Below are 13,918 nucleotides of genomic sequence, written 5' to 3' on the forward strand. Positions count from 1 at the left end.
TCTTCTGTGTCTGTGTTAATTGGTTTCCCTTTTCTTTGTTGAAGAGGGTCTGTGCAATCCTTCTGCCTAGTCCGCCATCTTGCCTAAACACCCCCCTGAATTATTTTGACTTCAGGTCCCACCTGACTCTCTTCCATCAGCCAGAAGCTGATGCCCAAGTCTGGCTGGCGACTCGTCTGACTGTCCCAGATGAAGGTACCATCTGCCTATGCTGGGTCTCATCTCTGGGCATCTTGTCCCTGAAGACCTTCATTTTGTAAGAACTTTGACCTAAAGTTTAGGACAAAATAACATTCCAATTAGATGGGGCAATTAAAATGCCTTTTGTGTTACAAAGCTTAAATGGCACTTTGGAAAATGCACTGACAACTGGCTGAGCTTGTTTCATTGGAAACAATCTGAAGCTTTTTGTAATCTGAGATGGATTTAGATGGATAAAAATAAATATTTCCTTTGAAGTAAATGAGATGTTGGGTTCTAGACCAGGTCTCTGAGTGCACTGGCCCTGTCCAAATCCAGAAGAGAAAAGGTAGTCCTGAGGGAATGTAAGTAGTCCTGAGGGGATGTTGAGAAATGTCACTCAGCCAACTAACACTTACTGAACACCTGCTTTGTGCTAAATGGATCTACTCCATGCTGTGGAGTGTGCATCCTAGCTCATGTATGGGGACAGAGCACAGATTTGTGGGTCTGAGAAAGGCATTCAAGTGGGGGCTCTGGTTTTTGCTCTATCCTTTCTATAGAGACCTCTTTCAGTTCTTAGCTATGTGTGTTGGGATATTGCTAAAAGGACAAGGAGGCCACATCTCCTGACCTCCTCTAATTGCACAAGAAGAGGACGGAATCACTATCAGCAACCCAAGGCCTATCCCTGCAAGGCCAGACATGCTGCCTCCCTCCAGCCCTTTCATCAACCCTGACACCAATCATTCCTCCTTAGCACCCACCACCTCTCTCCTGGGTTTGATAATTCGCTGCAGTGGCCACACAGAACTCACAGATAACAGGATTTATTAGGGAAGCACCAAGCTATAATTCAAGTTCAGGAAAAATGCTCAGTCTCTCTCCCAGCCCGCCATCTCACACCCAACAGTCTCTCCCAGCAGTGTGTGTCTCTTGGTGTCTCTTTCCCAGCAACATGTGTCTCTCAGTGTCTCCTTCTCAGCAGTGCATGTCTCTCGGTGTCTCCTTTTCAGCAACAGGTCTTCCTCAGCCAGAGGTCAGAGAGAGCTCTGCCTCTAGGAGGCCGCCTTTTGAGCCTGGCAGAGTGGCCAAATCAACCAATCATAACATCAGAATTCTAAGGCCCTAAGAGAGTGCGGGAACCTCCCAGGACATTGTTTTGTGCCACTCCCAACAGAAATACCCCAAGTGGACAACTTAGCAATCAGGAGCTCCTCAGTTATTCATGGCAAATTCCACCTCGGAGTTTACAAAGACTTGTGGGTAGAAAAGCCATACTAAGTAATTTTCTACACCGTAGGTATGAAGTCATTATTTTAGGAGCCTTGAAATTAGGGGCTCTTTCAGTAAGGCACATCCTGTTGTGGTGATCAAGAGGACAGATTCTGGAACCAGGCATCTGGAGTTCAGTGTAGTTCCATCACTTAATGCTGTGGCAAGTTACTTAATGTTTCTGTGACTCGTTTAACTCATTGATTGTATAGGAATTAACAACAGGGCAGATCACAAAGGATTGTTATCAAGGAATAAGTGAATTGAATTTTCATTTAAATATAATGCATTTATATGTATCAATAATTATCACAAACCCTTGGCAACACTCTGAAGCTGGACTCTGGAGGTGTGGCCTCTAGAAAGGACAGCCAGTATAAGGAAAGGGATAGCAGGGCCTGGAAGGCCAAAATCACCACGATGGACTATAATATTGGACTTCTCTAGTCCTTCTCCTCTTCAGGGGAGAGAGCTACTACCATCCGCCCTCCATACACACACCTACCAGAAGCAGAGCCACATGCCTACCCAGGGAGGACTGAGAGCTTGTGTAGAACTTGGGGAGGAGCAAGCAAAAGATGAGTAGTTTGACAGTGTGGTCTCACATGGCTTTATTCCATGTTGTTTTCATCACTGTGTTAATGACTGTGGTGTCAGTACACAGCCTTAGAGTGACTGCAGAAGTTTCAGTCCTCCAGCATGGCTCTGGCCCTTTGCAGCATTCTAGGTTCTGTCCTTCTTGCAACCTTTACCTTCTTTAATGATCTTGGAAAGACCCAGACCCTTTCCTTATGTGACTTTACAGAGCCCTCTGGCTCTCCAAAGACTCTTCCTCTTTCATTCTCTCGGACAGTGCCTTTCAGAGTTCAGGAGAGGTCAGTTATACTTCCTTTTTAAAATTCTTCTTCTATTTTTTTATGCTTTTAATACTATTTTTAAATGCTAGTCAGGATTACAAAAATTGTGGCACACACCCAGTCTGTGTAGATCTCACTTGTAGATCAGAACACAGGTCTGATCTGGGGCCTCAAGCCCTGGGTATAATGGCTTCCCCCAAACTTCCCGTCATTCCCCCCACTCCCAACGTGCACACTTTGGTGTGTGTCCTGCCTGTACCTAGGGCTGCCCATAGTCATAGATCTGGACTTGCCCATGTTCTTGTCCCCTCTCCCTCACCCTTTTCTAAGGAGCATGCCAACACTTGTGACCTCACTATGAACTTCAGGGACTCTGCTGACCCCTCTCCAATCCAGAAGGGTCATCCCTCCTTCATTTATTTCATTTCCCTTTACATTCACTCACTTACTGAACAAAATGTCTGCTGATCTCCTCCCATGGACCTTGCACTATTCTAGGTACAGAGAGTACCACAGATAAAGTCCCTGCCCTCGGGGGACTCACATGCAACCCTACTTTTACCTCTCACCAGGAAGTCACCGTAAATGATAAAATTCTGGCTGACTCCCTCTAAAAATAGCCCAGATTTCATGTTTGCCCTGTGGAGGAGCCTCACTGTCCCCATAACTTTTGGGGAGGGGACATTCTGCCACAGCAGACCACATTTCTTTCTATGAATGTATTTAAGTCAAGAAAACAAAAATCCCAAGTCCACATATATTTATGTGGTCAGCTTTCAGCTTATTTTCTCCATTTCCCCAAAGCCTCTTCTCCGCCTTTCTATGCCAACCTCACAGCCTTCCTTTTGGTCAGAATTTCAAAGCATTCATAGAAACTCAGGAAACCAGGAAGCTTGAAAGGCACTGACATTTATCCTCGCACATGTTGGGTACATGTGGCAATGAGGGAGAGAGTTCCCAGTCACTTCATTTACCTGCACTGGGACCTAGAGCAAGTTCCTCTCCATGAGCCTCTGCTCCCCTCTTTGCAGAGTGGGGGTCCTAATTTTTCTTTGCTTGGCTGCCATGAGAATGAAATTGGAGCAGTTAGTGTTCTGGTTACCTAGTGCTGTTCTGACAGGAATATACCACAAATGGGATGGCCTTAACAAACAGGAGTTTATTCTTACAATTTGGAGGCTTTAAGTCCAGGTTCAAAGTGCCAGGCTCTAGAAGCTGGGTTAAAGCCCCCAACCTTGGGTTCCAGCTCTGCCTCCTGCTCCCGGCCCACTGGAGCTAGAAGCATTTCTTCACTCAGACAGCTTCTGGCTGCTGAGGCTGAGAAACCCCAAGGTTGACAAGTGAAAAGGGCGCAGACCCAATGTTACCAAACCACATGGCAGGCCATTAACTTAAGTCCATTGTAAGTCTCAAGGTTGGCAGAGCATAGCAGGCTGCTGAGCAATGACATGGCTACATGCAGGGTCCAAGTGTTCCATATGCTAGAGACCATCCTCAAAGCTTCTCCTTATATACAGGAAGCAGACCACATATTGAAAGGCAGCTACTCAGCTGCTCCCAATAGATTCTACCATGGAGTTGATTGGGGAATACTACATCCAGCTGCCTAGCCACTCAACCAGGCCTAGCCAAGTTGACATACAAACATAACCATCACAGTTAGGTACTGACTATAGAGCTTGGTGCAAAGAAGCACCTCCATGACGTTGCACTGGGCTTTTCTGTTTTATCAAGTACACACAGTTCTGCCCCAACATGACCACACATCGTTTTAGTGTTTTAGCTTCCCTGAGTGGCTGGCATGGACACATCTCCGTTCATTGCTGTAGTCCTTGGAGGCAGGACTGGAATGGGCCTGGAGGCCATACGCCATGAGAGGTGGCCAGGACTAACAGGGCATTGGGAACATCAGTAGCCTCAGCTGAGGCCAAATAGGAGGAAGGGAGTATAAGAAAGAAGCCTGAGGAAGAGGCAGCATCACAGGTAGATGGAAAACTGAGACTGACCCGATTTTGTTGGGGATGAAGAAAGGCAGCTGGTGTGGTGTGAACAATGAGAGAGGAAAGTGGTGCCTGCACAGAGTGGGGCAAGGGAAAGCTGTGGAGTTGGAAATGGGTAGACTACCTGGGTGGTCTGCTAAAGTGGGCCAGGCCTGGATGGCCAGTGCCTCAGATGGCACCTCATGAACTACATTGCCTCAAGCCCTCCCCATTGGGCTCCAGAGCCATGCAGAGCACTGCAGTCAGCCTGTCTTTGCTGAAGCAAGGCCCTGAAAACAGACTTGCAAGAAGCAGAGGCAGAGTCTACAAAAATTGTAAGCCTCTAGGGTGGAGAGGAGCTCAGGGGACCAGGTACTGTGTTGGTCATTATCAGACACCTGTTAGGCACCATGCAAGGTGCACAACTCTGACAAACATCTTACTTGTCCTCACACAACACTGTGATGTTGATGCTGTTTGTTGTCTTCACTTTCCCAACAGGATGAGGCTCTGAGGGGCTAGGTCACACCCTTTGGGAATCCTGAGACTGGAGGCCAGTCCAGGCTCTTAACTCACTGGCAACAACTGTTTCAGAATAATAATTGACATTCCTCATTGTCTTCTTCAGTTATTCTTGAAAGGTAGATAAAGGGAGTTTCCTGCCCATTTTAGAAAAACTGAGACCCAGAGAAAATGCAGCTTGTCAGAGGCTCAGTTAGATAGTGATTAAATCAGGTACAGAACATGGGTCCTAGGTAGATCCAGATAGAACCAGGAATAGAGCTTAGCTCTCCCACACCTCTTATTTTTGTGGATACCTCTATTATACTATGTTTTAGCTCAACACCAAGGAAAAATGAGTTTATGGTTTTAGTGAGAAAGTATCTTCAAATTAGAAATTGTGAGGCCATCCCAGTTATGGAGTATGATTCTACCCTTTCCTATGCAATGACAGACAGAAGAAAATCACCGGGGATCTACGTATATAAAAGGTGACTTTAAAAATAGAGAAACATATAACATTCTAATCTTTGCTATTTAAATGGTAAATCAAGAGATAAAATTATTTAATAAATATATATGTATTCTTAACCTTTTCTTTGTTTAAGATGTCTTCTTAAGAGAGTGGCAGGTGGTAGAGGGAAGGAAGGTGATAGAAGCAAAGAGATGGTGGGAGTTGAAGGTGAATGTGACCAAATGGCCAGAATAGCCTGAAGGGCAGGCATGCTTAGGCATGGCAAGACTCAGAACCTTTAGGTGACTGCCGCTAAGGGAGCTGATTCACTTCCAGTGTTCATCCACTCAAGGACTGAGGTTGGATTACCTGCTCTGTGGCCATTGCTGCACCAGGCAGTATGTGTCAGGTCTCTCTGTTGTCACCTTGCTGTGTACACATGACCCAGGATCCCTTGTTTCATCTGTATGAGGGGAGGGGAGGGAAAGAGAGGGGAGGAGATCTAACCTCTGCTTACTAACAAAATGCACATGACCTAGAATTTAGACACACTCTTCTAACTAGAGGGTGCTTAAGATGGAAGGAGGTGCACATGAGGGGAAAGTTAAAACGAGGTCCCCGGGCCCAGATGCATATGTGTGCCAGTGCATATCACGTTGAGAGAGAACTCTGCCACCCTGCGCTTTCTGGCTGTACCATTGTTAGCTGAGTGCGTTTGATCAGAGCCATCTCTGGCCAGCAGAGCTCTCCTGAGATGTCTTTATGGAGGTGTCTGTAGCTGGCAAGTACTTGAGTTGGCTGTCTCACATAAATGAATTCATGTGCTTTCTGTGAGACAGATTTTCTTATACAGGTACATGTGCATTTTACAGTTCCTCAGGGTAGCTTGTGAATGGTTTTGAAGGTGAGCCACTGTTTTAGTTTCCTAGTGCTGCTATAACAAAAATACTACATGCAAGTAGCTTTAAAGAACAGAAATTTATTTTCTCATAGTTCTGGAGGCTAAAAGTCTGAATCAGCATGTCAGGCACATTCATTCATTCCTGACCTGTAGCCTCTGGCATTCCTTGTAGATGATCCTCACATGGTATCTGCATTCCCACTGTGTCTCTGTGCCCATTTTGTTCTTTTTACAACTCAGAAGTGATTAGATTTTAGAACCCACCTTATTCCAGTATGAACTAACTGACATAACAAAGAACTCTATTTCCACACAGGATCATATTTACAGATATAGAATCCAGGGTCTCAATACGTATTTTGGGAGGGCATAATTCAATCTATAATAAAACCAAACCATACTAACTGCCGTCAAGTCATTTCCAACTCATAGTGACTCCTCCTGCATTTTCTGAGCTATGGAATTAGATTGCCCAATCTTCCTTCCAAGGAGTGGCTGGTGGGTTTGAACCATCAGCCTTCTGGTTAGCAGTCAGATGCCTTAGGCACTGCGCCACCAGAACCACCTTTAAAAGTTTTAATACATTGGGCACTAGGATCATGTCACCCCTTCTGTGTACACTAGCTCTTTGTACATGAAACCTATGTAAGGTTTTGTACTTCGTGTCTACATTAGCCAACTAATTAGCTTCTTTCTAATCCTTAGGAACTACACACAGCTATTCTGTGGTCCATGTTTCCTGTGAATAATTTCAACTCAATTGCTTGATTCCATATTTTCTTTGTATTGCCAACAAGTACATTGCATTAGCATGAAGAAGACCTTATACAAGCACACACACACATACAGGCATGTGCAATTTATTCATATATTCCTATCAAGGAAACCTGAAGCTAACTCATTTTGTGACTGAAGCTATACCTGGTGTTTTCTGGTAATTTCTGCATTTTTTTTTAAAAGGCTCTGAAGAATGGATGGCTGCTTCATCTATGGACGTTACCATTTATAGGGTGAATGTTAATCAGAAGATAGAGTATATTGGTAAGCATTTCAGGTGTTGTTGTTGTTGTTATTTGCCATTGAGTCGGACCCAACTCATAGCGACCCCTCCTTGGGTTTCCGAGGCAGTATCACTACGGAAGTAGATTGCCCCATCTTCCTTCTGAGTAGGTAAGACCTAAATAAAAAAAAAAGAAAAGTTTCATGCTCCTACCCAGTGAGCTTGGTACAAAGTGTTGTCTTTCTATCAGACCAATTAGGCTGGCTAGGCCCCAGTGTGTTACAGGTAAGCTAGCACTTACACCCAGGGCACTTCTCCTGAAAGAGACCATTGTCTATACCTATGATAGGGAGCTCTGGTAGCATAGTGGCTAAGGCACTTGACTGCTAACCAGAAGGCTGGCGGTTCAAACCCACCAGCCACTCCTCGGAAGGAAGGTTGGGCAATCCTACTTCCGTAGTGATACTGCCTCGGAAACCCAAGGAGGGGTCGCTATGAGTCAGGGCTGACTCGACGGCACATAACAACAACAACAACATACCTATGATAAACCTTGATCATTTGTTACCGGTCACTTCTTCATGAACAAAGATGTTAAACAAGGAGAAAAGTATTTACAGCAATTGAATGACTAAAAGACTCAGTTCTGCCATTGAAATTTGGACCTCGGGTATTTGCCATGTTCTTTACCATGTGGAGGAATGAAAAAGACAGCTGAGTTGAGCCCTGCTGAGCTGTCTATGTTCCTGAAGTGTTCCAGTCCCACCTCTACTGTAGCCTCATACCAGCCTGCCCACTATCACAGTCTCTGCTCCCACCATTCAGGCCTTCTCACACACACAGCCTTTCCTGGTTTAACTTTTTGAGGAACTGCCAAAGTGTTTTCCTTAGTGACTGTTTCATTTTGCATTCCTACTAGCAATGTGCGAGGGCTGTAGTTCTCCACATCCTTGCCAACACCTGTTGTTTTTCATTTTTTTCAATCATTGATATTTTTATGCGGGTGAGGTATTATCTCATTGTGGTTTTGATTTGCATCTCCCTAATGACTAAAAATGTTGAGCAGCTTTTCATGTGCTTGTTGGCCATTTGTATTTCTTCTTTGGAGAAATGTCTATTCAAGACCTTTGCCCATTTTTTGATTGGGTTGTTTGTCTTTTCGTTTTTCTGATTAGGTTCTAAAGCCCATTTCCGAGAATTCTTCTGAGAGTTGCCTCAGAGATTCCCCCCCAAAGTCTGTCTGGGCCAGGGGTGCCCCTATGGGTACAGTCCTCCCCCAAACTCTGGCATCACTATTATCTCTCTCTCTCTCTCACTGCACTGTAAACCCATGGGAGAAAATATCGGTGTCCTTTCTTTCTGTATTTCTGGGATTAAAACAAAAGTCATGTTTATTGAATAAGTGGTATACTTAACTATCCTTGTTTTACAATCCCCACCTCTAAAGGAAACATCTACTTTTTCAAACATTGCTGAGGAGAAGTGTCCATTTCCTGGAATGTAAGGGAAAAGGGAAAAAGAAAATTCTTTTAGAAGAAATTGGCATTATAACTACTATAACTTCCTACTCTGGGTTTGTGGACCTGCGGTGGGGGTCTTATGTTACTAAGGGTGTGGGAAATCCCTTGGAGACTTTGGGAAACAGCTGATTGGTGGCTTATGGAAGCCTTGAAAGAGAGGCCATGTGTCATGGGGCATGGAAGGAGAGGAGGGAGGGTAAGGAGGTGATTGTATGATTTATTGTCTGACAAGGCACCATCTACATGGAGAACTCTACACGCTAGCCAAGACACACAGATAAAGATAGGCTGTTCTCTTCTTTTCCTAGGTCCTCCCTACTCCTGCCCCAATTCCATGCCACCTTTGCATTTTTTTGCAACATAAAGTTTTCTCTTTTATGTTCTTTTTCTCTTCAGAGTTACTTCTGGTTGTGCAATGTAACCTTATTTTACCCACCTTGAAATGTGTGCATCATGAGAGTGGAGAAAAATCATTTTGAAGACAGCAGGAGGGGGTGGGAAGATCATGCTGAGCCTTAGTTATGTGCACTGCGTACATGTAGGAGAACTACATGGTTTATTGTCCAAATGTACAAATCATGAAAGGGGCACTGTTAATAATTACCCTTGATAACAGGTGCACTTAGGACTGGCCCTGGGCAAAGTAGACTCAGGGTCACCCTAATTGTGTCTACTGGCATCCACTAAGAGTGGATGAATTGGGGAGGGGTCCTTTGCACTTCTGAGTTCCTGCTTCCTCACCTGCAGAATGGGAGAAGGCCCACAGGCATGGAGTGAGAATGACGGAAGATCGTATCTGGAAAAACTCTCTATAAACTCTTCAAACAAGGGATTCTTTTTTTTTTTTTTTTTTTTTATTGTGATTTGGGTGAAGATTTACAGAGCAAATTCATTTTCCATACAGCAGTTCACATATACTTTGTCTCATGTCATTGACCACAGTTTACCACAATGCAACAGCTCCCCTCCCACTTCCTCCCTATAGTTACCTCTTCCCAGTGTCCATCCCTCCATACTCTCCTGTCCCCTGAGCTGTCTCCCTATGCATAAGCAGCCCTTCCTTCTCCCATGATTATTCTCTCCAGGGCGTGTGTCTACTTGGGTAAATGTTTAACTCACATGCCTGTACTTTGTTTGGCTGGAAACCACAGGTGTGAGTTCAATTCCAGACCTGAAGAGCAGCTAGGGGCCATAGTCTCAGTGGTTCCATCAGGCTCTATTGGGCCAGCAAACCTGGTCCCCACCATCTTTTTTCTTTTCTTTCTCCAAATGATTTTGAGTTTTGTTCCACATTGTTCTCCCTCTCTATGCAGGATCTCTTACATCCCTTCCAAGTGGATGACAGTGGTAGCCGGGAACCATCTAGTTCTTCTGGTCTCATAGTCGTATAGGTTGCAGATCAGATGGTGTATCAGTCGCCAGGACTGATTGTTTCCATTAATTTTGGTTTTCTTCTTTCTTCTTTGCTCTTGATGAGGAGAGACCCATCGTTGCATCTAGATGGCAGCTTGCTAGCTTTTAAGATCCCAGTCACTTGCCAAAGTAAGAGGTGGAACAATGTTTTGTATAGTATGTTATGCCAACAAACAAGGGATTCTTATCTTTGCTAGAGCTGCTACCCACTCTGGGGCCATATTGTTAAATGGCCATATTATTAAATTGTTGATAGATTCAATCTCCTGAGTAGCTGCTGCTGCTTTCCTTCCCTTCCTCCTTCTCTCACAATTATTAAATTGTGCCAATGCTCTTCAGATAGTGGTAATCACCACAAATCTCAGAACTTGAGTGATGGGTCTAAATCAAAAAAAACAGATTTTTATTAAAAAAAAAAAAAAAAAAAGGAACCAGCTGCTTTCCAATTTCTTCATTAAGCATTTGACCAGGCCAAGGTTTGCTATGTGCATTCATCTTGAAATAACCTGGGAGGTAAAATTACTTTAAACATAGCTTTAAGAAGGAAGATTTTATTTTGCTTACTCAGCATGATGTAGCAATTAAAATGCTGGTTTTCCTCTTCTTTAAGAGGGGTCCTTGAGTAATTTATGGCTTCCCCCACGAGAGATGTCCATGCTCTGCTGAAATGAAATGATTTTCATTAAGGATAGGTGTGATGCTTCAGGATCTTCTCACTGAAATCTTCCATTTTTGTCTCACTGTTAGATACCCAGGGCCCCTTCCTCCAGACCAGTTTAGACTAGCAGTCTAGTGTCTTATCAGAAAAATTCTTGGTAAGAGTGAATATGATGATGGGAACTTCACTTTCTGGGCCTTCTAGAGGTCCTCAGCTCAAACCATCAATAATTTCTGTTGATACCGTCACAATAAAACAACAATGTGCAGTCTGTCGGTGGAGGCCGGTATGTTGTTACAATGCTGAGGAACAAGTTTCAGTGGAACTTCCAGAGTGAGATGGACTAGAAAGAAAAGCCTGACAATCTACATCTAAAGAAATGAGATAATTAAAATCCTGTGGACCACAGCAGTCCTGATCCATTGTGCATGGTGTCACCATGATTTGGCTGACCCTAAGGCAGCTAACTGTACCAACCTAGCCAGGTCCTGGGCCATATGCATTACATGTGTGATCTCATTTATGTTACTTTGCACAACAACCTTGTGAAGTAGGTATTACTCTTCCTGTTTTACAAATGAGAAAGAGCTAAGGGAGCTTAAGAAATGTCTAAGATTGTACAGTTAATTAGTAATTTTAGTGTTTCAACTCCCCTCATTTGCTCTTTTGATTCTAAAATCTAGACTTTTTCTCTCAGAGGCATTGTCAGTTTTATTTTTGCTGTAGAAAGCTGTTTTGTTTTGTTTTTTCAGAGACAATATAAGTCAATTATAGAATATTAGGGGGAGGCGTAATTAAACTTCTTCAGAGCACAAAGAGTTTTTAGGTACCTCAGTAACTGTAGAAATAACTATATGGGAACAATTCAAGCAAAGCTCATCTCATAAATCTCTATACTGTTAGCCTAGTTCACATCAATACATAGGATTGAAAGCCACATCTCCTTTTAAATATGTGTGTGTTTGTGTGTGTGTGTGTATATATATATATATATATATATATATATATACACACACACAGCTAATATTGAATATATAAATTAGATATATATGAATAATATATATAACAGTTGCCATCAAGTTAACTCTGACTCATGGCAACCCAATGTGTGTCAGAGTAGAATTGTGCTCCATATGGTTTTCAATGGCTGATTTTTTTTAAAAGAAGATTGCCAGACCTTTTTTCCTAGGTACTTCTGGGTAGACTTGAACCTCCAGCCTTTCAGTTAGCAGCCAAGTGTGTTAACTGTTTGCACTACCCAGGGACTTCACTATTATATATAGGATATAGCATATATCATGTGTTATATATTATATTACATTTATATAAATATATATTATAAAGTACATAGAGAGAGAGCCCCAGTATCATGATGGCATGAAGGTTAAAGTGCTGGGCTAGTAACCAAAAGGTCAGCAGTTTAAACCCACAGCTGCTCCAGGGGAGAAAGATGAGACAGTCTGGTTCTGTAAAGATTTAGAGCCTTGGAAATCCTGTGGGGCAGTTATACTCTGTCCTGTAGGGTTGCTAGGAGTTGGAATCCACTTGACAGAAGTGGTTTTGGTTTTGGGTTTTGGTTTTATATATATATATATGTATATATTTCATAGAGTTAGCCTTGAATGCAGGGACTAATGAGTCAAAACTTGTATGGTTTTTATTAAATTGGTGAAATTATCTAAGGAAACTCCTTCAGAATCATTCACCAATAAATATAAAGTTAGCTGTTAGAGAATGCCTAATGAAAATTGCTGTATTTAAGTGGATAAAAATTTTTTTCAGGTCCCAAGTGATGTAAATATTCTTATTTACCAAATGGTGTTAATTCATAAGACTGTAAAAGCCATAAGAATATAGCCAAGCTGTCATGTTAGAAGTCAAATGGGTCTTTGGCTCTCTTCACCTCTTATCACCTGTCCCTTTCTCTTTGGATCAATACTTACTTAATTTGCTAGATTTGTAAGGAATTGAATTCTGAATGTCCAAAGAAAGGGGGTTGTAGAAGATCTCCCTGAGGTGATCAGTATAGAGTGGGTCCTCATATATTGTGGGTATCACATGGAGACATTTGCATCTGTGTAAGGAATATGGAGGGGATAGTGAGGAGGGAGTAAAGAGGGGCAGCTTCTCAGGCAGAGTATTTGAGTTCATTCTGGAGCGTGGGTGGACAGTGGCATTCCAGAAGAGGGACAGCACACACATAGATGGTGAATGTATGTCCATATTGATCGGGAGTCTGTAGTGATTGTAGTCACAAGCCCTCACCCTGTCTTTGGGTTCTAGGTCCAACCCGAAAGATGCCCCCTGATGCCAGTGCCATGGACTTCTTCCAGCTCTTTGTACCTGACAATGTTCTCAAGAACATGGTGGTGCAGACAAACATGTATGCCAAGAAGTACCAGGAGCGGTTTGGAAGCGACGGGGCCTGGGTAGAAGTGAGCCTGGCGGAGATGAAAGCTTTCTTGGGGTACATGATCTCCACCAGCATCTACCACTGTGAGTCTGTCCTTAGCATCTGGAGCGGTGGCTTCTACAGCAACAGGAGCATAGCCCTGGTTATGAGCCAGGCCCGCTTTGAGAAGATACTCAAGTACTTCCACGTCGTGGCTTTCCGCTCCAGCCAGACCACGCATGGTCTCTACAAGGTCCAGCCCTTCCTCGACTCCTTGCAGAATGGCTTTGACTCTGCCTTCAGGCCTTCCCAAACCCAGGTGAGGCTTTACCTCTGTGTGGGCAACCAGGACATCAGGGTGGATCACTCGAGGTTCCTTGTGCTTCTCCTCATCACTGTAGCTGGCTACAAGAGGGCAGAATTGAAGCAGGAGTAAAGATGGGGGGCTTTCTTCCTCCCCTGTTTTTATTCTGAGGTCAATTCTAGGTTACCTTTGCTTTCTTTCATTCCATTAAACCATATATTAGATTGAAGGGAATAGTTGTTTTAATTATTCCAAACTGCAGCTATGTCTCAATTAGGTATTTTACGCTAAGATGCAATTTCCCTCATTTCTTCTCCCCATCCTCCCTCTCCTTTAATTACACTTTCATTCCAAATTATGTTTTGCTCTGGCTATTATTATTATTATTTTATAGTGATTTGGGTGAAGATTTACAGAGCAAATTCACTTTCCATACAGCAGTTCACATATACTTTGTCTCATGTCATTGACCACAGTTTACCAC

At 43.4% G+C, this 13,918-nt stretch overlaps 1 protein-coding gene across 1 annotated transcript in view; it reads left to right on the forward strand.

Moving 5' to 3' along the window:
* The window catches only part of PGBD5 (piggyBac transposable element derived 5), a 234,670-nt gene that overhangs the window by 150,879 nt on the left and 69,873 nt on the right, over positions 1–13,918 (forward strand). The window contains exon 2 of the mRNA XM_007938498.1: positions 13,022–13,449. Within this exon, the coding sequence (XP_007936689.1) occupies positions 13,022–13,449 (428 nt within the window). The remainder of the gene's footprint in view (positions 1–13,021; positions 13,450–13,918) is intronic.

Source organism: Orycteropus afer, unplaced genomic scaffold, assembly GCF_000298275.1.
Source record: "Orycteropus afer afer isolate SDZICR_OR568_19922 unplaced genomic scaffold, OryAfe1.0 scaffold00050, whole genome shotgun sequence".
NCBI lineage: Eukaryota > Metazoa > Chordata > Mammalia > Tubulidentata > Orycteropodidae > Orycteropus > Orycteropus afer.